Below are 24,175 nucleotides of genomic sequence, written 5' to 3'. Positions count from 1 at the left end.
GAGTCTCGATTTTAAAAAAAATAAAGATAAATTTTTCTTTATCATCTTGTGATTAGTTTTCTTCTTTGAAGACAAAATTTCCTGATGTATCATATGATAATACCTACCACAGAGGTCGATTCAACTATCATATAATCATAAGAAAATTTTGTTTGCTTTTAAGAAATCTCCTCAGTGAGATTCACATGATAACATATACCTTGGGGCAGGTTTGTTTCATACAATCACAAGAGATCATTTATGGGGGTCGTAGGTCTTATTTAGGGACCTTCTCATACTCAATATTTTAAAAACATCCAAGGTTCTTAATTTCTGGTTTCAATCATGAATGATCAATATATGCATGACAAGTACATATGGCATTCTTCCCTAATCTATATGAAATTTTTATCTCATAAATGCATAAACATACATTCATAGTCATATAAATATTATAATGCTTATCTACATAAATATAAAAGCATAAAATTTAAATGACTCTGACCAGTCAAAGTTTTCATAATTCCATTCAAGAAAATAATAAAATTAAAATTCACCCCCAAAGCATACTTTAGGTCTTCAACTTTGCAACCACGGTCTTTTGCTGCAGTACCGGTTCTCATTTCTATTGCCATCGTCTTTTCATCGTCATTTTCGTGTCACCACCACCGTCGAGCCGCCGTCGAACCACCGCCAGCTTCACTGGGTTGGGTTCCCGTCGTCTTGTTTTTTGGGTTTTGTTGGAAGAATTTTACAAAAATTCCTATGTCTATTTTCGGCTCATATATTTTGTTCTAAATTAATAAATAATAAATAAAACAGTGCGTGAAGATCATAGCCCACGATCTAAAATATACATGCCCAAAAAAAATTACAAATAAATTTCTAGGAATCATAACTTTGGCAAAATTACTTTATCATTCTTAGCAATAAAATAATTATATACGTTCGTTTACATACATTCCTAAACATGCAAATAATTACAAAAATGTCACATTTGATCAAAATTAATCAAACAAGATGAAGAGAAGAATTCGATCTCGATTTACACTATAAGCATAGTACCACCTATCCCTAATACCAATTGTTGAAAAAAATCTGATTTGAAAAGGGTTTTTTTGTATAACGGAAAATTAAAATTTTGAAAACCAACCTGGTTTGTGATATTTATAACAATAAACTTTAAACTGAAATCGTACATGTGTTTTTGAATAAACGGATCATTAATATTTCAGGCTTTCAACCAAACAATCTTCTCCGCTATACTCGTACCACGAACTGCTTCAAGCGTGGGCTCGAATCAATTGAATCAAAACACAAAACTAGAAAAAGTTTTATTTTCTTTTTGGGGTGAAAACGAAAATTCTCTCTTCTTTAATAGAAACCAGTAAAATTGTTATTTTGGAAAAATATATTTAATAGTTGAGAATAAATTCTCTCTATTTTTTGGTAGAATAACAATCTCTCAAAGTTGTTGTAAATAGCTCTACCGATGCCATCTATTTATAAGGAGAGAAGGTAGAACCCCTGTTGAAATTATAGATGTTTATTTCAAATAGAAAAACAACTTTCTAATCCAACTAGAGAGGGAAAGGGGTTGATAGTGTGTGCTTCCCCTTATATGTGTTATGATGGGGATTCAGGCCTCTCATTGTATTGGGCCCAATTCTAAGTGTTTTCTAGACTTTTAACCCAACACTTTATAATTTAATCCAACCCAATACATATTTTTCTATTTTCCAAAACAAACATTAATTTTTCAATTAAATAATTTTCCCATCTCAATTAAATAAATTTTTAATTTTACCCTGGTAAATTATGACGATTTTACCACTGGTAAAATTTTCAATAAAATATATTCAATATTTTACAACTCAACTTGTTCATTATGACCGAACAATTTATTTTGATTTTCAGGCTTTAAAACAACTCAAAAACATAAACTCATTCATCCAATAATTTTTTAGTAATTCATGTACATTTGCAAATGAATTGTTCCTCATTTCATTTCCATTTCCATTTTGAGAAAACCACATTCATTTTAAAATGATTTTGTTTCTCCATTTCAAAGAAAACCAAAATCATTTCTGAATGTTTTTCATTTCTTTATTTCTATTCATTCTGATCATTTTCAATTCAACACACAATTCATTTTTTATTTCAACGAGCTAGCAAAGAGACCAATTGAACATATGTAATTAGGGCTCAAATGATTTATAATTAAGTTATGGCTTTTCACCTATTAATTATAAACTCATTTAGTCGCAAAGTCATTCCACTATAGTATTGTGACTGAGCTCTCCCTAACAACATACCATTATGAAAACAACTACTCAGTACTCGTCTAATGACCTTATCATAAGTGTGTTATCCTCATAGAATATTGTTAATCTCTTTATGATAATATTTTCTCTCTCAATATGATCCTATTTTATCTATTACATCTTCATTTGTGAAAATTCATTCATTACCATATAGTATTCAAGTTATCCATCACAAAGACGAACAACCCGTGGCCACGTTTACTTTTCACCAACCATGTAATGCCAATGAGAGGATATCATTTACCTATGTCTCAAGCTATGAATTTCACTATTGTGAATGACACTACAGCTTTCGATTCCTTATCTATTCAAACTCAGGATTTTACTTACATCAAAGTGTACGAGTCACACATACATAGTCCGCCATCCACTCAAGATTTAGGTATGTCACACTATGAACGTCACAAGTGAATAAATCCAAAAACAAATTCAGGATCTTTTCTACTTGTGTCCTATCCAATATACTATCAGTTCAGTTAGTCATATCTATGTCTCTATCTTCAGGGACTTGTTAGCTTCGATACCCAAGACAAAACATCTCCCTAATTGGACTTGAAAGACAACATATTAGTCGTTCATTCGATTTTCTCATTTTCGATTAGACTAAGAGCATGATTAAACGACAATACATATAATGTGAAAGATAAATAACAATCTAAATTTAAGCTAACAACAATTAAACTAATAATAGGCAAATATGAACACCGACTTGATCCACTACACCAAAACAGGCTTTTAGCGGCGCTTTTTTAGGCCTTTAGCGGTGCTAAAAGTATTTGCGGCGCTTTGAGAAGAGCCAGAAAAAACGCCGCTAAAGACCGCGTCGCTAACTTTAGCGGCGTTTTTAGAAAAAAACGCTGCTAAAGACCAAGACCTTTAGCGGCGCTTTTCCCACAAACGCCACTAAAGACCAAGACCTTTAGCGGCGCATTTCCCACAAACGCCGCAAAAGACGAAGACTTTTAGCGGCGCTTTTCCTACAAACGCCGCTGAAGACCAAGACCTTTAGCGGCGCTTGTCCCACAAACGCCGCTAAAGGTCATAATCTTTAGCGGCGCTTCTAGCACAAACGCCGCTAAAGATCATGACCTTTAGCGACGCTTCTACAACAAACGCCACTATAAAGATGACTTTTAGCGGCGCTTTTTTGACAAACGCCACTAAAAACATGACTTTTAAAAAAATGTTTTAATTAAATAATATTTATTTGTATGATAAATATTATATTTTTTTTTTTGAAATTTAAACTTTAAACTATATACTTTTAAGGATAAAAAATATTAATTAAATTAAAATTTCTATTAAAATTTTAACTTTAAAGCTAAATATATATTTCCATGTAACAAGGATATAAATTGTACCCATTTCAAATATATCCTATAAAAACTTGTCACGACAATGATATATATTGCATGATTGATAATATATCAACCATCTCAACCGCATATATTTCAAGACAATTCACAACTGTTAAACACCCATTCTCACAAAAAATTTGCTAAGTATAACAGGCTTGATTGTTGAAAAAATCAATACAAAGATTTATAACTTCAAACTATCAAACAATTTCATTCATCTAAAGACATCCTTAGAACATTTATGAGCACTATGTCATACTCATTTATTAGCTCTTAAAAAATTAACAGCATGTATGACCTTGCAATTCAATTAATCACCACATTTCGTCCAGCAAGCACTTTATTGGCTTTCTATAAAATTTAAGATTCTTAGACTATCCCCAGAAATTATTTTTCAATCCAAAAAGAATCCAACAGAAAATTATTAATAGCAATTGACTTGCATATTTAAAATGACAAGCAAGTTAGTTACTGACATCAAGGGGAGGATTTAGATATTCTATTCCATTGCTTATCTGACCATATGGCTCCATTAAATCAACCACGTTTTGCAGATCATCTTTGGTCAAATTTAGTCCAAGGTGATTCACCCGCATTTGGCTAATTTGCTTGACAATTTTGGGATCATACTGCTGAAAGTCTGCAAGTAGTACAAATTACAGTTAGATAATTTGGTTAAAATTGATTAGTGCCTAAAACATGAATTTACCACCAATTAAGATGGATTAGTTAAATATGAAACTCAGAGAAACAGAGGTAAACATGTAAACTGAATGAAAACACTTAAATAACTGATTCTTCGAATTTCAAGAAGAATAAAACAAGACATTAATGAGATTGCTTAAACTATACCGGTTCTCATCTTGTATAAAAGAAAAATAATAAAAATAAAATTGCATATAAAAAAAATGAAATTATAGCTCCAAAGTCCAAAATAGACATCAATAATTTCCACCACAAAGATAGCAAACTACCGAAGCATTTCACTAGTTAAAGCAATTTCAAAGAGGAAAACTGGTTGGTACTATCTCAAGGATAATTTATTTAAATTATATACTCCATTGACTCGGTAATATTTGATTCTCTAATATAGTATAAGTAGCTAGTTATTAATATTAGAAGAAATGACAAAACAAAATTATTATTAATTTTTGTTCAAAAAACAGTAAATATGAATTTGAATTAGAAAAAATTTTAAGAAATGTAGGGGCAGCCAAATGTTGCCAAGAGCACAAGGTATTCTAGTAAAGTTAAATGCTCGGATATTGAGAAGTGGTGGGTTTGATATTTCTCATTTCTTACTAGTAAAGTTATAGTTAATGATTTTTAAAAAGAAAGAAACTAAAGAGATTTTATGCAAGTTCTTTGTTCACCAAATTCACAACTCAAGCCAGCATAACCAACAATCTAATCAAATAACAGGCAGCTAAAATCAGCAGATTAAAATTAATATTAGCTAACAAAGAAGAAAAACCTAACACTACTTCATCATTGAAATGAATATTGTCTAAATCTAAACCAATTGGCATATGAAAGAGGATTGAACACATAATGAATACCACATGCAGAATGAAATAGAAAGAGACTACTGACTCACAAGGTAAGACCATTCGCAAGTTTTCCAGAATAATTTGGATCACAGATAAAAGCTAAATACAAACTAATTTTTTGTTTCAGCTAAAGAGAATCATATTGATCCTAAACTCAAACAAACCTGATGCAACTGTGCTCTTTTGTTGAATATTTTATCTTCATAGGACCCTACAGCTTGGATAAAATGCTCTACCCTGCTCAAATTAGGCTGAAATAAAAATCATACAGTCAAAAGCTTTAGTTTACTAGATGAAATTTGATGACTGGAATAATAAGTGGCCATCACACATAAGATCAACAGGCACCTTGCTTCCATCAGTCAAATAACCACCAAATGATCTAAATTCCTTCTTGTATACTGCCATTAACAAGTTGATTGCATCCTGAAATTAACAAATTGAAAAGGGGAAGGCTTTCAATTAAAACCTTGGCTTCATATAAAAGCCCTAAAGTTACATTCAAAATCACAATATAAAAATACAACCCAACAATAGAATAATTACTTCAACATACAAACCTCACGAATCTCGAGTGTAGGCATATGAGGTAAGAAATCATTGCCAACAAAGAAGCATATGAATATAAAATCATCCACAACGCGTTCCAAGTCAATTTCAAAAGGAGGATTGGGGATTCTCATCTCATATTCCAGATACTCCCTAAGGGTCCATATGTTCAAGAACTGCAAAGATGAAGCAAATAACAAGTTCTAATTTTGCAAAGTAAAATATATGAACCTCTCGAAGGATTGAAAAGTGAACTTCATGAGTGGCCAAGGCCAACATAATTAAATCAGCATCCTGTCGTGTTTCAACAATAAGCAGGGTGCATGATCTTAGTCCACTAAAGTAGGCCAAAGAAAATAAACAGAACACATGCTTAAATTGACTTTGCTATAGATATCCGAGTACCCAGATCCCATAATCAACAAATAATCAAACAATAAGTGCCTCAAAAATCAGGAAAACAGAAAAAGGACAGAGATTTGGAAAAAGGAACTTACTTCATGGATTGAACATGTCTACGAAACAAAGGCTTGGAGTGAAACGGAGCAGAAGATCTTAAACGGCTTCGATTTAAGCCCATAAAACAACCAAGAAAAACTGCCTAAAATCCTGGAAATATGTATTTCCAGCTTCAATGATGGATCTGGAACACCCACTTGCCTTGTTGAAACAATAAGACTCCAACCATCCAGGGACTCATCTAAGAAAAAAACAAAAAAATCAGGCAAAAAAGCAAAGAGGGAGCAAGAGAGAGAGGGGGACCTGGTTTGAAGAAGAAGGTTGAAGGCGAGTTCGTTGTTTCTAGGGATTTAGCTACTTTGGGAGGCATTACTTTAGGATTTCGCGCAGAGCTGAGGGAGTAATAGTGTGCTGAGGTGATTATTTTTAGGGGGAAAATTAGGGGCTTCAGGGGGGAATTTAGGGATAAAATGGCGCCATTTTTTTTGAAGTAAAATGTTTTTTTTTTGCGGCGTTTTTTATATAAACGCATGATTGCTTATCTTTTTGACATTTTTATAAAACGCATACAAAAAAATTTATTTTATTTTGATCAATCTGACGCCGCTTTTGCTCTGTTAAAATTTTTATTTTATCTGCTAAAATTATTAGTTATGTGATTTTATAAAATATTTTTATAACTATTTTTTATAAACTGGATTTTATTAAAAAATCAAGTACTCTCAAAATAAATATAGTATATTTTAATAATTTAAACCATTTAATAATTTAAACTATAATAAAATTGATCTATAATAAAACAAATCTAAAGTAAACCTTAAATCCTAAACCATTTAATATATATAAAATTGATCTATTATCTCTTAAATAATTTAAACTATAATAATAATTTTATTATATTAAAATTAATATTATCTCTTTTACAATTATATAAGAAGTTATTTAATATATAAATTAAAAAATACTAATTAATCTAAACCCTAAACCCATGTCTCCTAAACCCTAAATCATAAAACATAAACTCGTAACCCCTAACCCCTAACCTCTAACCCTTAACCCATAACCCCTCTTTTACAATTATATAAGAACTTAATTAATATATAAATTAAAAAATACTAATTAATCTAAACCTTAAACTCTAACCCAACCCCAAATCTCTAAACCCTAAATCACTGACTCTTAACTTCTAACCCCTAACCCCTGACTATTAAGCCCTAAACCTTATTTAATATATAAATTAAAAAACACTAATTAATCTAAATCCTAAACTCTAACCCTAACCCGAATCCCTAACCCCTAACCCTTAAACCTTATTTAATATAAATTAAAACACACTAATTAATTTAAACCTTAAACCCTAACCTGACACCGAATCCATAAACCTTAAATCCCTAACTCTTAATCTCTAACCCCTAACCCTTAACCCCTAAATCACAACCCTTAAACCAAAATCCCTAATCCATAGTCCCTAATTCCATAATCTATAAACCTTAAAATTGTAACTCCTAAATCGGCCTTAAATCCTAAATTAACCATATACCTTAAACCATATATATTAAACCCTAAACTATAATGATAATTAATTAAATATTTTAAAATTAATACTATCGTATCTTTTACAATTATATATGAAATTATTTAATATATAAATTAAAAACCAATCAGTCATGTACCCAAAAAATTTTAAAATTATTTTAAATAATAGTATTTTAATTTTTCCATTTTAACAAATATTTTTATGTTTTTATTTCAAATTATTTCTAAGTGTTATTATTTTAAATTGATCCATTTTTAAAAATATTTAATTAAAATAAATTGAATTTTAATTAATATAAATAAACAAATTAAATAGTAAATAGACATGTAAAATGTTTTTGCGGCGCTTTTTGAAAAGCGCCACTAAAGCCCTGAGCATTAGCGGCGCTTTTTCGAAAACGCCGCTAAAGGTCTGAGCATTAGCGGCGCTTTTTCAAAAACGCCGCTAAAGGTCTGAGCATTAGCGACGCTTTATTAAAAACGCCGCTAAAAGCTAGAGCATTAGCGGCGCTTTTGAAAAAATGTCGCTAAAGCCCCAAATGGTCAGAAAAAAATGCCATTGGGCTTAGGTTTTTTGCGGTGTTTTTTGAAAAAACGCCGCTAATGCTCATTTTTAGCGGCGCTTTTCTGAAAGCGCCGCTAATGCTCATTTTTAGCGGCGCTTTTCTGAAAGCGCCGCTAATGCTCGATCTTTGGCGGCGTTTTATGTTGAGCGCCGCTAATGCTCGATTTTTAGTGGCGTTTTTTGTCCAAACGCCACTAAAAATGCCGCTAAAAGCCTGTTTTGGTGTAGTGATCATTATACAAACATTCACATTAAATTAAGCAACCCGCAAATTCATAACCGATAAAAACGAGACAATGAAAAGAGTGATAACAACGAATGATACAAATATTTAATACAATTTGATAAGGATGTATATATAAAAAAATCAAATAAAGGGTTTGAATAAGTTTTAATGAAGGATTTTAAAACCCAAAGAAATAAAAACGTAGCAAAATAACAGCAAACAGTCTTGAAATTAATATATACATTCTAATCTATATAAATAAAACTTAGTAGAATTAATAGTATATACCTAGTGATAATATACATAAATGTTAAATAAATATAAAAAACAACGAAAAAAAAAGGGTGTTTACGCATAAAAGAGTATCATTTGAAATTAATGCTATATTACTATATGTACGTATGATAAAAAATATACCAAGTGCATATATAAAAAAAAAGTGTTATTACTAAAAATTTTGAAGTTGGTTATGTATATATATGTACATGAACGAAAATAAATAAAAGAGTATGTGTTTTAATGAATTAAATTACCTATGCATTAAAATAAATAAAATTGTAATAATATGAAGTTAACAACATATATATAAAATAAATTATATACGCATAAGTATACAAAATAGTATTATATTCTAAACTATAATAAGAAATAATATTACTATTACTACTAATAATAAAACTAATTTCCCCTCTTTAAAAACGTATATAAAAGGGATTAAATTAGTCCTAAAGTAACTATTTGTGGTAAAATTGAAAATGAATAAAATAAAACCGACTTGATTTGAAACTTATTTGAAAACAAAGGGACCAATGTAGCAATTAGACGCACAGATCTAGAAATTTAATTCCCCACCAGTGTAAACGACATCGTCTAACCATGGATCTAAATGAAAATAAGGTTAAACTCGCGATACAAATCAAGAAAAAATGGAAAGGAAACCGATTGAAACTGAGCAAACATAAAGGGACCCTCAACGCAAATAAACCAAAAGGTCGGAATGCGCGGATCCTCTCCGGGTCGGGTCACACACGCGGGTCGAGCTCAATATGGCGCCGTTTTGGAGCCACTGATCAGACTCCAAACCGCGTCGTTTCATAAATCAGATAAGGGCCAAAAATAAAACCCTAATCTGATAGCCTCCATGTCATTTTTTAAACGAAAAAAAGAAAAACAAAAGAAACATAAAGAGAAACAGAGAGCCCGAATGCTCTCCCCTCTGCACCGTTCGGACGATTCGGATTCCCCGCGGCTCTGACGACAAGGTACCCCTCGTCCTCTCTGCTCTTTTACTTTATCTATCTGCTCGTATAATCTAATGGTAAACAAAAAGAAAGAAAAAGAATCAGAAAACAGAAAAAAATGGAAAAAAGAAGACCTTTCGTGTTCTTTTTGTATTCAGTATGTCTTCTTTTTTTTGTGCGTAAAAAACTCCCTTTACAACGTTTGTATTGGGTTCTTTATAACTCGAATTACAGAAAAATCAAAAGAAAAATAAAAAAATCCTCTCTTTTTCTTATTTTCTCTCTTTCTCTGATTTGCTCTCGATTTCTGCCCGTATTTTTGTTTGCTTGTGCTCTGTTGCTTGTTTGTGTGCATTCGTTGCAGGTGTACGAAGGCGCAGACGTGTCACATAGGCTCATGAGTGGCGATGGTGCATGCATGAAAACAGGCGTGTGAGGGAGAACGGCTATTGGGAGCTGCTAGGGTTTCAGCTTTTGCATTGGGCCGATTCAGTTTTGGGCTATTTTATTTGGTATTTATTTGTGTATGGGCCGGGCAATATTGGGCCATTACAGGAATCTTATTTATAATCGCATTTACAGCTATAGACCATTAATGAAGATATTTTTGAAAAAGCGTGACATGTGTCAAGTTTCACTATAGGAACATAAGTCTTATCTATAAATATATATTAGTTAAATGAGACTGAGAAAATGAGTTTTTCTTTTTCCTCTTATTAGGATGTTGTTGTAGGCTTCCTCTAGAAGTTGAATACAATTTGTTATCTTTGAGCTGGAACTAAATATCAGATCTGAAGTAGGAGATTTCATCATATCCTGGGTAAGTATTTCAGTTATGCATGTGGAATCCTAAAGAGTAAGTCTATTAACTTTGGTGAATAGTCAGATTAAAGGAAAAATGGGCTTTGTATTGGGGTTGTCAATGTTTGAGAAGATGGTAAAATGTATATGAATGGGTTTTAATAATGCTTTTATGTTCTTTGAGCATTGATGGTTGCTGGTTTCAAGTCAGATGCTTGGATCTAGCGCAAACTACTGTAAGTGGCTGTCAGGTGAGTCTCTACTCTGGCTCCTATTTGTGAATTGCATGCGTAAGATTTACTGAACAATGATAGACCTAGAGTGTTTAGTGGACGAGTAAAACATAGGAAAAATGATACAAGAGCAAGGATAGTATATACGAAACTTTCATGACTTAAAAGTAGATTGATGAGTATGCAAGTATAGTCTGAGTGCTGAAAGATATAAACTTTCCAAGCGAATCCTTAAGACGAACGTCTATAATTCTTCTAGGTAAATGTGTTTTGAGTTATGATATGGTAATCTAATTGAGGTATATAGATGATTGGTGATGAAGGTTGTTTGTGCATTTGACAAAATGATTAGATAAGTCTGAATGCATGATGTTTGGTGCATGGGTAATTGTTATGCTGAGTTTTGTATACATAAATGTGAAATGGATGGTGTATGAGTACTGATGTCAAAGTATGGCTGTATGTTTATGCCTAAATTGTGTGCTATGAGTTAAGTGTTAGTTTAGGTGTATGTTAGTGAATTAAATCGTTAAGTCTTAAATGATGACAATGCATGAAGAGCCTGTCAAGTGAGTTTGTATCTATTCACCGTGGTAGAGTCTAAAAGGGTCAATCGGGACTAAAAACACGAACACTGATATGAACCTCTGAAGGAAAATCTCATGGCCATGACACCCTCTAAAAGGAATTAAAGGATGGTAATTACCCAATGGGTTCTTTGCATGTCCCTGGATGATGATAGGCAAACCTTACGTACTATGAGTTTAGGCAAATCCATATCGTAAACACAACAGTAAAGGATAGCCTTTGTGGTAAATTATGAAAGAATAGCCTTTGTGGTGAATTATGAAAGAATAACATTTGTGACAAATTATGAAAGGATAGCCTTTTGTGGTGATAAACTGAAAGAAACGCCTCTGTGGCGCACTCTGAAGGAATGGCTTTCGCGGCATACCCTAAAGAAATGTTCTTTGTGGTGGATTTTGTAGTAAGTTGATTGGCGTAATTAGTTTGGTTCTTAAGTATAGTCAGTAAAACCAGCAAGGTATAATGTCTCTATGGTTCACACGGTAAAGTATTATATAAGATGGTGACTCGATTGAAAATAATAAATTGAATAGAATTAGAGGAAGTACTCGTTAGTGACAAAGTTAAAGGTTAAAATGATATGACTCATCAGTTACAATGTGCAAGTATTACTCAGGTAAAAGATGTTTCCCTCACTAAGTTCTTATGAGCTTATCTTGTGTGTATTATATTTTAGGTAAGACAATGTGAGTCTGCACTAGGAGGGACGATGCCAGAGTTATGACAAATCATTTTTACATTAGTTACATTGTATTGTATTTATATTAATTATATTATAAAAATTATGTTTATATTAATTACAAAATAAAAAGGAAAAAATGGAAAAGAAAAAAACCACACTTTCAAGCAATAAAGACATTCATGTAATTATACAAGTTTGGAACAAATTCTAGACAAAATTTTCTAACGCTCTATTACTAAATAATGGTTTAAAATTTTTAAAAAAAATAGTGAACCTCTCAAGTGTGATACTTCGTGATATATAAAACATTGAAATTTGATACAAGTTGGCCAATTGGAGAGTGTTTGCCAATTGGCCGCCAGGTTCACTGAACCTCTCCATTCATATCATTGAAGGCAAATCTGGAACCTTCCTAACGCAACTCCCAAGCAATCACGGACCCCGACGTCTATTTACTTATTTACCCTTCTCCATTCACTATGCGGGGGCGGCAGTAGGAATGCAGGAACGTGGAGTTGTCGGGTCTAAATACACAAGACTCCCTCCAGCATTGACCGTAAACGTATGGACGGCTCTGATTTCGTTAGAATTTAGTTGGGGTTAGCAGAGATTCCCGGGTCCCACTAAGACCCGGCTTACACGTTTTTGAACCGAGTCTTGTATGTATTGTAGGTTACCCCGAAAGTCACAATCTCCTAATTCTACACTACCAAGGAAAAGCAAGTGAAACAACTTGGAAGGCAAGTCAAGGACAATCGATCTTCCCCGAATCAAAGACTGCCCATTCCCCCCCCCCCCCCTATATATACCCCTGCCCTTTGTTCTCCCAGCCAGCAGCAACCAAAACGAAAACGCTCTTCCAGGTAGTTAGCAATTATCATCATCATGAACTCAATCTTTAGTTCCTTTGATGCTCTGTGGGGTGAGTTGTTGGGACAGGCAGTCAGGTATTCCTTTGCTTCTACAACTAATAAAGATGGTGTTAGGTTGTTTAGTGGCAGAGTTAAGGTGACAACAGAAGAAGACATGAAGAAAAAGCAACAAGGAAACGTTGAGAAGAAGCAACAGAGGGCTCCCCGTTTCGCTCCTGAGCTCGACGGCCTTCACTGCTTTGAGACCCTTGTTTCCTACTAGATTCTTTCCTTCATGAGTTTGAAGTTATTCAACAAGATTGATTCTTTTTTCTTTTTAATAGCAGAAGCTAGAAATTCTTACTGCATATGTAAAAATTTGGGATTAATTGAAATTCTTTATTTGAAATCGCCTTTCTTTCTAGCTTTATGGTTTAAATTCCCAGCAGAGAGAGTTTTTACAAAATTCTTTAAAATTTTTGGTCAGCTTTAGTTTGATGGAAGCAATTGACCATGTTTGGGTTCAAATAGTAGCGAATAAGGATTTTGGAGAAAGGTTCAACAGCTTGTTCGTGCAAACTTGGGCATTATATGAGTTCTGGAAATAAGTATTTTTGTTGATACAAGCTTTTGATTCGTGTAGTGGTAGATTCGGTCTGAGAGAATTGGAGGGATATTTTAATGGTTGAGATAGGAAGAATGGATCTGCCTTTTTCCTCGTGATAAGGGGGCAGTGAGTCACTGGGTTGGAGACTCCCAGGGTGCTCAGCTGATCAGAAGTCGGTTATGCTGCAGTAAATTATATAAATAATCACCAGTATTTTTACTTTTGTCATTTAATTTTAAAATATTTTTCATTAATATTATCAGAAATTTAATATTTTAGTCATTCAATATAATAATAAATTTAGTTTTCATTATCAAAATAATAATAATAAATTTAGCTCTATGATATTTATAAATTCTAACAATTTAGTTTTAATCCTGAAAAATTCAACAAATTTAATTCTTTGCTTATAACTTATGTCAAATTAATCTTGAATTTTAAAATTAAAAGTTAAAATTTTAGAACTTTACAAATAAAATGTATTTAAAATTTTATTTTTCGATAAAACTTCTATTTTAAAAATATATACAAAATTATAAATAAATAAATAAATACTCATTTTTTTACATGAAAACTAGAGGTGCTCATGGGTCGGGCCGGGCCCATAAAAAATTCTAGCCCGGGTCCTAGGGCTGGGCCCGGCCCGGCCCGAAATATGGGCCTGAAATTTTGCCCAGGCCTGGCCCGGGAAAAGAATCATAAGTCCGGGCCCGACCCGGCCCATTTTTTAATAAATACCAAAAATTTATTTTAAAAATTAAAAAAAGTATTTTAAAAATATTTTAAAATTATAAAAATTATAAAAAGTATTTTAAAAATATTTTAAATTTAAAAAAAATTAAAAAAATAAATATATTTATTATATCGGGCCGGGTCGGGCCGGGTTCGGGCCAAAAAAGTGGTGCCCGATGCTCGGCCCGTTTTCTAAATGGGCCTCGTTTTTTTGCCCAAGCCCATATTTCGGGCCTATATTTTTACCCAAACCCTCCCATATTTCGGGCAGGCCGTCGGGCCAGGCCGGGCCGCCCGGCCCATGAGCACCTCTAAAGAAAACTGTTTATTAAAATAATAATTTCTAAAATAAAATATTTTTTAAAAAACCCTACAATTAAGATATAAATTAGATTCAAACTTTTCTCTCTTTTTTTTAGTTTTATTTTATATATAATAATTTATTTATTATATATCTAACCTCGTTCTTTAGTCATTGTCAAACTTACCATGCACTAGACATCAACTTTACCCACAACCATCGGTACTAATAATCTTTACTTCAAATCCTTCGATTTTTACATCTTTTATCGTTGTGCCAACGAATTAAGAATTGATTGTGGAGTTACAAACATAACCTTCCACCTAATGGATTTCCAAGATATCATTTCAACCTATATGACCCTCAATCATGTATGCCCACAAGCATAATCTCAAATGCAAAAAACTCATTTTAAGCAATGACTTGAAAATATCAATCCTTACCCTTTTCGACCTCGGGTTATAATTTTTTATCAAACTTGAATATGGTAATAGTTAATATTGAAAAGAAAAAAGAAAAGCTACTTGAAACTTCTTCATGATTTTTTCTCTTTAAATTGTTTTATTATAAAATTATTACTTTAATTAATAAATAACATGTTAGAAAATGAGAAAAGAATATATATTCATTTATTATTTATTTATAAATATTTTATGTATTTTTATAAAAATAGATTTTAAATAATTTTTATTTTTAAAATTTTTAATTTTAAATTTTGAACTTTAATAATTATTGACATAATGTGTAAAATTGAAAGTTAAATTTATTGAATTTTTTAAAATTAAGACCAAATTATTAGAATTTATAAATATTATAAGACTAATTTTATTATTATATAATAAAAAATAAGTATATCACAATATAATAATTTAACGAATAAAGGACTAAAGGTGATCATGGGTTGGGCTACCCAGCCTGGCCCGACGTCTCGTCAGAAAAATGGGAGGGTTCTGGTAAAAATATAGGCCCGAAATATGAGTTTGGGCAAAAAAACGAGGCCCGTTTATAAAATGGGCCGGGCTTCGGGTAAAATTTTTTTGGCCCGGGCCCTACCAGGCCCGAATTATATATTAAATATATATATTTTAAATTTTTAATCAAATATATTTTTTAATCAAATATATATATTAAATATATAATTTTTTGGTGTTGTAAAATTTAATATGAGTCGGGCCGGACCGAGCTCGGGCTTAACAATTTTTTTCGGGCCAGGCTTGGACAATTTTTTAGGCCCATATTTCGAACTGGGCCTAAAAAACGGGCCTAAATTTTTATTTAAACCCAGCCTGAATCCAGCCCGACCTAGCTCATAATCACCTCTATTAAAGCGACCTCTATATTAAAATTCAATAATATTAGTCACTAAAAAATTTTAAAGCTAATAATTATATAATTATTTATATAATTTATCGTACAAATAAGCATGCGGCTGAGTGTATTGGGAAGCCCATGAGGTATGAGGTACGAGGGAGGGATAATCATCACAGGCTTGAAGAAATATACGGCTAAATTTTCCATGAAAATTCAGATTGAAGTGACAGAAGGGAATCTAGGATCGCTATGCTCTGCAACTTGTACATATAAATATCATTTCAGATTTAAACTTAAAATTATAAATTAAAATTTATTATGTAAAATTATCAAGAATAAATTAAAAATAAAATTAGATATGGAAGCGTACCTAAATTTTATCAATATTTTGAAATTTACGGATCTTGGTGTTTTGATTTTTCAAATTAGCACACAAATAATCTAGAGAAGATGACTTTATCTTTTCTAAAGATGTGATATTAGAAAAGTAATGTTATGTATAATTTAGGGACCCTAACCTAATATATATAACTTTTACACATTAACTCTAATTTCTAATTAGTCCATCATCAATTAAAACTTAATTACTAGAGTATTTACACATATTTAACCCATACTTCATTAATAACTAAAGCCCAATAAAACTTAACCAAATTAGATCACTTTTAATGTGGGCTAACCTTTTTATGATAGTAAATAATAACATGTAATTACTTTTATTATATATTTGATGTCCATATTTTCCAACATTTGTAAGCTTCTTGTTATTAGCATATCTAGTTCTTTGTCCTATCCGCTTACTACTTTAACTTTTATTCTTTTATTAATATATAATTTGTCATGAATTTGTGTCAAGTATTTATTTGGTAATTGATACTTAAACTTATATTTTGTTATCCAAGTTAGTATCTTTACACTAATTTGTGTTGACGTGGTACTAATAATCAACTCATTGGTGACACGTAACAGCCTCTATTGCCACATGGCAAACATAAACTAAAAAAAAATTAAAAATTATTTAAAAATATTTTTTTTTCTCACATCAAGAATGACTCTGGACATATGGTTGTCTAGATATATTTGAATCTGAATAGCCATTTATCCGATTCATTCTAGATGTATATGTTAGTAAGTTTATATGTTTTTAATTTTTTTATAAAATATCAAGTTATTATTATTTTGAAGTTAATTGTTAAGCTCAATAATAACCAAGAGGGTGATGAATTGGTGTTTTGAAAACTTTAAAGAAATATGGCAAACAAAGGAGCCTCAAGAATTTATAGTGCTCTGACCCTAATTGCCTATTTTCATTACCTTAAATTACCATTATTAAGAATTTCACAAATTCACTATATTTGAACATTTCAATGACAAGGTTTAACCTTTACAAAACACTACCTTTTCACTAGGCAAGATAGAGCCACTTCCTTTAAGATTTTTTACCCAAAAATATTAAGCAATTCCTTACAAAGATGAGATATAAGAATAAGGATTAAAGACATCACTTAATGGAAGATATTATAATGATAAAGCTCACTAAAAATACGACACTTCAAAAGAATAAGAAATATGGTTACTCAAGTGTGTGTATGAAGAACAAAGAGAATATTAATGAAAAGAATGAAATTTTGTGCAATTGACTTTACAAGATTGTTTCTTGTCTTCAATGTGGAGTTATTGACTTGTATTTATGCCTTCTAACAACTTAGGAGTCATTTGGAAACATTAGGAGTGAATTAGAGTTGTTGTTGCAATTAATTCGTGCATTAATTACATATTGCAAACCACTTGTCCGAAGTCCCATATCTTTCTTGTCAAATCTTGAATTTAACAAATTTTTGGTGCGTTTTATCATTTCATTGTTACTTCCGACAATGAGTATGTCATAATTACATATCCATCAACAGTGGTTTTGAAATACACACATTTGTCACACTCATTAATTTTAAATCCATTTGATATCATGACACTGTCAAACTTTTCATGCCACTGCTTTGGTGCTTGCTTAAGTCCAAACAAAGATTTTACCAATCTATAGACTTTTCTTTCTTGCCCTAGAGCTACATGACCCTCAGGTTGTTCCATGTAAATCTCTTCATCAAGATATCTATTAAGAAAAGTTGTTTTAACATCCATTTGACGAACTTCTAGATTCTGCAAAGCGGCAATAGCAGGTATCATCCTTATAGAAGTTATTCTTGATACAGGAGAAAATGTATCAAAGTAATCAATGCCTTTCTTTTATTTATAACCTTTTATAACCAATCTGGCATTGTACTTATCAATTGTTCCATCTATTTTCATTTTTTGTTTGAAAATTCATTTAGAATTTAGTGGTTTAATTCCCTGAGGTAAATCCACTAATTCCCACGTATGATTTTTCATGATGGAATCAATTTCACTCTTGATAACATCTTTCCAAAAAATGCTTTCAAATAAGCATATAACTTCACTATAAGTTTGAGGTTCAGTATCTAGCATATAGGTTAGAAAATCTGATCCAAAGGACTTTTCCACTCTTGCCCTTTTACTTCTTCTTAGTTCTGCCTTGACTTCAACTTCTTGTTGAAATTATTGACTATCAATAGTTTCTGAAGTTCATTTTGTTGAACTTGACCCATCTTCCCTAGTCTTACAAGGGAATATATTTTCAAAGAATGAGATATTTTTAGATTCTAATATCATATTCTTGTGAATTTCAAGATTCTTTGATTCATGTACAAGAAGCCGATATGCATTGTTGTGGCGTGCATAACCAATGAAAATACAATCTACCGTTTTAGAACATATTTTCATTTGCTTCGGCAAAGGAACCATTATCTTTGCAAGACACCCTCACACTTTCAAGTAATTGTAGGAAGGTTTCCTGCCCTTCCATAACTCATATGGTGTTTTCTTCTTTTTCTTACGGGGCACTTTATTTAAAAGGTAATTTACCGATAAAACAGCTTCCCCCTACATGTTTTGTGACAACCTAAAACTTCCAAGCATTGCGTTCATCATTTCCTTTAGGGTTCGATTTTTACGCTCTGCTACTCCATTGAATTGAGGAGAGTATAGTGATGTCACTTCATGAATAATACCATATTGTGCATAAAATTTACCAAATGGTTCAACATATTCACCACCACAGTCACTTCTCACCCTCCTAATTTTTTTTTTAAGTTGGGTTTCAACTTCCTACTTGTCGAAACCATTTTTAAGGTTTGAAAAAATGGGGATCGACTTTAAAAATAGAAATGGGAGTCGCCACCGATCTTTTATTGAGGTGTGATCAGATTACATTGAAAATAATTTTAGGTCTGCGAATTTTGAGAAAATAGGTTCGGGAGTCGGTTACGCACGAGGAAGGGTTAACACCCTCGTAACACCTAAAATTGGTACCGAATTGATTGTTTTATGTCTTAGTGTCGAGAATTCGAAAAGATTTTAAAATACGATCCTTCCCTTTTTATTAATGTTAATATTATAAAAGATGCTTGGATAAATCGATGCAGATACCTAAGACCTCCTTGTCTCAGAGTAATAAAATGACACACCCAATACATTAGGGCACGACATTTTTAGTGCTCGAGAATAAGTTTGTCTTTTGATTTTCAAAACTTGTGTGGTAAAATTTAAAAAGGATATTCAATTGCTTTAAGTCAGATGAAAATTCGAAACCCAATACGTTAGGGTACGTTTTTTCAAAATTTCGAGCATTGAATATTGCCCTTATTATTTTTTAAATCTTCATTTCGAGGAAATGACATGTCACATCCAATACGTTAAGACACGACGTATCGAATTCCCGAGAATGAGTTTTAATTTATGAATTTTGATTAAAGAAAGTTTTCGATTATTTAGATTCAACGAGAAAAATTGGAACTCAATACATTAGGGCTCAATTCTCTCGAGGATTCCAAATTTCGAATATTGCGTTATTTTGTAGATAAATCAATTTTGATGCTTAAAATAGTATATAGTCATTTTAATAAAACGCAATAAGATGACAATATGTATCGCGAAAGAAAAATTCGTAAGCTAAGTGTAAGCTAATGAACAACAAAGAACCAATAGAATGCGTATAAGCAATACTACATACATAAGGGCAACCATCTTATATTACACATTATATTAACATTCAAAGGCTAATGAATATAAAATCAATCAGAGCACCAAATAAATTAACACACATGAAACCGTACGAGCCCTTTTTTTTAACTAACTTAAGAAACACGAAAGAGGGAAATCATATATTAAAATAAGCTTAAAATAAGTAATATACATATATACATGAAAGTTTGAAATAAATAAAATACAATTAAACACAAGTACTTCATAAAATAATAGTGTCCCAATAAATTTAAAGATAAATATTATATAAAAATACTTAAAGTTATATACATATACTAATTTAAATAAGTAATATATGAGAAGAAAAATAATAATGATAATAATAAAGATGATAATACATACGTAATAATATATATATATATAAAGAATTTGAAATCAACAAAATATATAAAATAGGGTTTTAAAAGCATATTACAAAATAAAAGTTAAAAATATATTATATTAGATTTAAGAAAATAATTCATCATAAAGTTAGAAAAATAATATATGATAATAATAAAACACAAAAATTTAAAATAATAATGCATAATAAAGTAACGTATATATATATATAAGAAAAAAGGGTAACCGACTATGTAACCAAATATAATAATAATGCTAATATCAATAACAAATAATAATAATAAATTAATATTAAACTAATTAATAAAACAATGGGCTAATTTTGAATTAAAAAAATTTTAGGGGTAAATCCGAAATAAATAAGAAGGTAAGGATCAAAATACAAAGCACGAATAACATAGAGGGTTAATCCGGAAATACTCCCAGCCCTCCAAAACGCTACGTTTTTGCGCTGGTTAAAATGAAACCACATCAAACATTCAGGGCCGATTTAAAAAATTAAGAAAGATCAGATTTAAACCCCCGAAACAAATCAGAAGGGCTGATGGCGCAAATGTCCCCTCCAAGACCAAAACGCGCGGGTCTGGCCACGCTCGGGTCGGGTCATCGAGTATGGCCACTAAACGGTGTCGTTTTGGAGTCACTGTGACAGACTCTAAACGGTGTCGTTTTAAAACTATTATAAAACCTCAAAAAAAACCTAAATGCTACCCCGCCGTCTCCATTCACAAATCAAACTAAAAAAACCTAAACCATCTCCTCCTGCATGCGCCGCTCGGACATTCGGGTTGTTTTGAGGCTTCGCGAACCTCCCCAGGGTTCCGATCACGACGGAGCAAGCGGAGACTTAGTATTTCAGGTAATCTTCTGTCTTCTAAATCATTTTTTGACGAATAAACAATAAAATAATAAAAGGGAAATAGTGAAATCGAAAGAAGAAAAAACCTAAAACTCACTGCGATATTTTCATTCCTTTCCTTTTGAAATGGTTTTCCCCTTTTTTAAAACAGCAATCTAAACATTAAAAAAATTGAAAAAGGAATAGTCAGAAGAAAAACTCCGATCACTTTTCGAAACCTCTGTTTTTTTTTTATTTCTTTGAATATTTTTTTTCTATACAATATGCGCGTCTGTGTTGATATTCCCCGTTTACAAATTCTTGAAGATGGCCTTATAGCCGAGAAACGACAGAAAAATAAAATAGAAAATTACAGAAAAAATCTCCTATCCCTGTATTTTCTTGCTGTTGTTGTTTTGTCTGCCTCTGTTTGTTGCAGGTACGGCCGTACGGAGCAGTGGACGTGGAGGCGTGGCACATGGCGGCGGCGCACATGCGAGGGAAGGCTGAGAGGTGCTGCTGCTGCTGCGCTGTGAGCCATTGCTGCTAGGGTTTGTGTTTAGGGAATGTTTTGGGCTAGGTTGGGCCGTGTCAGGCTTTAGGTATTGGGTTTTTGTTAATTGGACTTTGGGTATGTAATTTCGGGTTTTTTTAAATTGGGTCAATGTAATGGACATTTGGACCTTATTTATTTATTTATTTATTTTTGAAATGTATGTGGGCCGGGCAAATTTAGGCTATTACACTACTTATAGAGAACAAATTTCTCTACAGTTTTATCTTTGTTTTTAAGCAAATATACATAGCAATATTTTGTGCTATCATCAATGAATGTAATAAAATATTTATTCACTCCTCTAGTTTGAAAAAATTTAAGTCACAAATATCACTATGTATTAGATCAAGTGATTCAGTATTTCTTTCAATAGATTGAAAAGAAGGCCTTGTTAGTTTTGCCTCAACATATGTTTCACATTTATGATTATGATTAATGTGAAATAAAGGAATGTGCTCTAAGTTAATTAGTCTATGTAAAGTATTAGAATTAACATGTCCGAGTCAACCGTTCCATAAATCAAATAACTCAAACATATAAACAAAAGAAGAATCATTATTCTTATTCATACTATTAGCTTTTACAGATATAGCATTGAGTTTCCACATATCATTTAATACATTTCCCCTTCTCACAAATGTTCCCCCTTTTGACAAAACTGACTTTTGGGATTCAAATATCATCTTAAAGCTATGCATACTTAGGAGGGTCCCAGAGATAAGATTCTTGCATATGTCGAGCACATACGACACATTTTAAAGTTTCAACTATTTGCCAAAACTTCAAAATTACAGTGCCTTTCCCCTTAATCTTGGAAGTTGTGGCATTGCCCATATAGAGTTTCTCCCATTTCTCACAAGGAACCAACTCAACAAAAGAGTCCTTGTCACAGCAAATATGATGTGTGGCACCAGTATCAAGCCACCATTCTCTTGATTTAAATCAACCAAGTTGACTTTAGAAATCACAACATAAAGGTTAAGATCAGATACTTCTTTAGAAATATTTTCCACAGCGTTGGCCTCGTTTGTTCTGACCCTCTTTAGAAGCCTACAACCAGATGACTTGTGCCCCATCTTATTACAATTAAAGCATTTTCCTTAGAATTTTGGTTTCTTGAAAACACCGCCTTTTAGTCCTAGTCTAGACCCAGTCTGAGAATGTTTTCTTTTCTTGGAGTCCTCATTGACTTCCACTACGTTTACTTTGGTAATGTTAGGATTGGTTGCTTTTTTTAGCCTTTTAGTCGCACCTCGATTGTCTTCTTCAATTCGAAGTCTGACAATCAGATCTTCCACCGTCATTTCTTTTCTCTTATGCTTAAGATAGTTCTTGAAGTCATTCCAAACAGGGGGAAGTTTTTCAATAATGGTTGCCACCTAAAGGGATTCACTTATCTCCATCCCTTCTACGAGAATACCATGAATGATTAGTTGGAATTTCTGCACCTGATTTACAACAGCTTTAGAATCAACCATTACAAAGTTTAAGAACTTTAACTAAGAATTTATTAGCACTAACATCTTCAGTTTTGTATTTATGGTCCAGCGATTCCCATAATTCCTTAGTCGTTTTCTTAATACTGTATACTTCGTAAAGTTCATCAGATAAACTGTTCAAAATATAGTTACGACATAGGAAATCAAAGTTGTTCCGTGCTTCGACAATGTTGAAGGCGGTAATAGCATCTTCCTCATCCTCTCTAAAAATAGAAGGATCATCCTTCAAAAATTTTGTCATATTCAACATGGTCAAATAGAACAACATTTTCTGTTGCCATGTTTTAAAATTCTCTCTAGTGAATTTCGCAGGCTTTTCATTGTGACTCATAGCCACAGGTAACGTTTGGCTTGCATCCTGAACTTGAGCAACGACAATTGCCTCAGCCTTTAAATTGGATGAGTTGTTTGACGTGTGAGACATTTTTTTATAATCGGAATAAAGAACTAGAATTTATAAATAAATTAAAATCCAAAACAGAAGTATAAACCAATCTTAAATAAGTTATGATGGTAATCTGTACGCTTTAGATTAAAATTACAACAATTAATCTGTCTTAAGATTGTAAGAAAATTTGATATCATATGTAGTATTAATATGTTAATAAAAATAATAATGCAATACAATGTAGTAGTAGTAACATAATAGAATACTTGTAATTGGACAAAGTTAAAAATTAGAAGAAGAATTTTGTTGAGGCCTGTATAAACAGTTTCCTTAAGACAAATTCGACCTCTCCTCGGTGCTTTGAGTAATGTTGGACGTCTGTCTCCCAGGATACAACAACCAAAAATCACAGTAGTAGCACAACAACAATAATCAATTGAGCACTCTTGCCTTTCTCTATTACCAGGAGAAATGAATTTATAAGGAATTTAAAATATTGATAGTTTTTTGATGATACGTTTTTGAAATCTCCTAACTTGACTT

General features: G+C 32.0%; 2 protein-coding genes and 1 long non-coding RNA gene across 3 annotated transcripts; 2 read left to right on the top strand and 1 right to left on the bottom strand.

The window, feature by feature from the left end:
* Positions 1-3,826: 3,826 nt before the first annotated feature.
* Positions 3,827-6,657, bottom strand: LOC105791287 (5'-3' exoribonuclease 3). The gene is made up of 5 exons (XM_012619300.2): positions 6,258-6,657; positions 5,772-5,936; positions 5,560-5,637; positions 5,376-5,462; positions 3,827-4,301 (listed from the first exon to the last, which is right to left on the bottom strand). Exons 2-5 carry the CDS (start codon positions 5,892-5,894, stop codon positions 4,248-4,250), a joined length of 342 nt encoding a protein of 113 aa, XP_012474754.1. The 5' UTR covers positions 5,895-5,936; positions 6,258-6,657; the 3' UTR covers positions 3,827-4,247.
* Positions 6,658-12,905: 6,248 nt separating this feature from the next.
* On the top strand, positions 12,906-13,351 carry LOC105791286 (uncharacterized). Its single transcript, XM_012619299.2, has one exon. The coding sequence runs from the start codon at positions 12,977-12,979 to the stop codon at positions 13,223-13,225; it is 249 nt and encodes an 82-aa protein (XP_012474753.1). The 5' UTR covers positions 12,906-12,976; the 3' UTR covers positions 13,226-13,351.
* A 7,711-nt stretch (positions 13,352-21,062) lies between these two features.
* Positions 21,063-22,041, top strand: LOC128042864 (uncharacterized). Its single transcript, XR_008198345.1, has 2 exons — positions 21,063-21,210; positions 21,629-22,041. It is a non-coding gene; the product is annotated as an uncharacterized LOC128042864 (long non-coding RNA).
* The last annotated feature ends 2,134 nt before the right edge of the window (positions 22,042-24,175 follow it).

The sequence above is a fragment of the Gossypium raimondii genome, chromosome 8, assembly GCF_025698545.1.
Source record: "Gossypium raimondii isolate GPD5lz chromosome 8, ASM2569854v1, whole genome shotgun sequence".
Classification (NCBI taxonomy): Eukaryota; Viridiplantae; Streptophyta; class Magnoliopsida; order Malvales; family Malvaceae; genus Gossypium; species Gossypium raimondii.
The sequence above is the reverse complement of the archived record's forward strand: the minus strand, read 5'-3'. Positions and strand labels throughout refer to the sequence as shown.

What these genes read in the sequence shown, in the direction of transcription:
- LOC105791287 (XM_012619300.2), bottom strand. Translation starts at nt 5,894, where the DNA reads ATGAGAATCCCCAATCCTCCTTTTGAAATTGACTTGGAACGCGTTGTG. An exon ending in CTACACTCGAGATTCGTGAG is followed by an intron (nt 5,638 to 5,771) that starts GTTTGTATGTTG and finishes TGTTAATTTCAG; the next exon opens with GATGCAATCAACTTGTTAAT. An exon ending in AAAGAGCACAGTTGCATCAG is followed by an intron (nt 4,302 to 5,375) that starts GTTTGTTTGAGT and finishes TACTACTTGCAG; the next exon opens with ACTTTCAGCAGTATGATCCC.
- LOC105791286 (XM_012619299.2), top strand. Translation starts at nt 12,977, where the DNA reads ATGAACTCAATCTTTAGTTCCTTTGATGCTCTGTGGGGTGAGTTGTTG.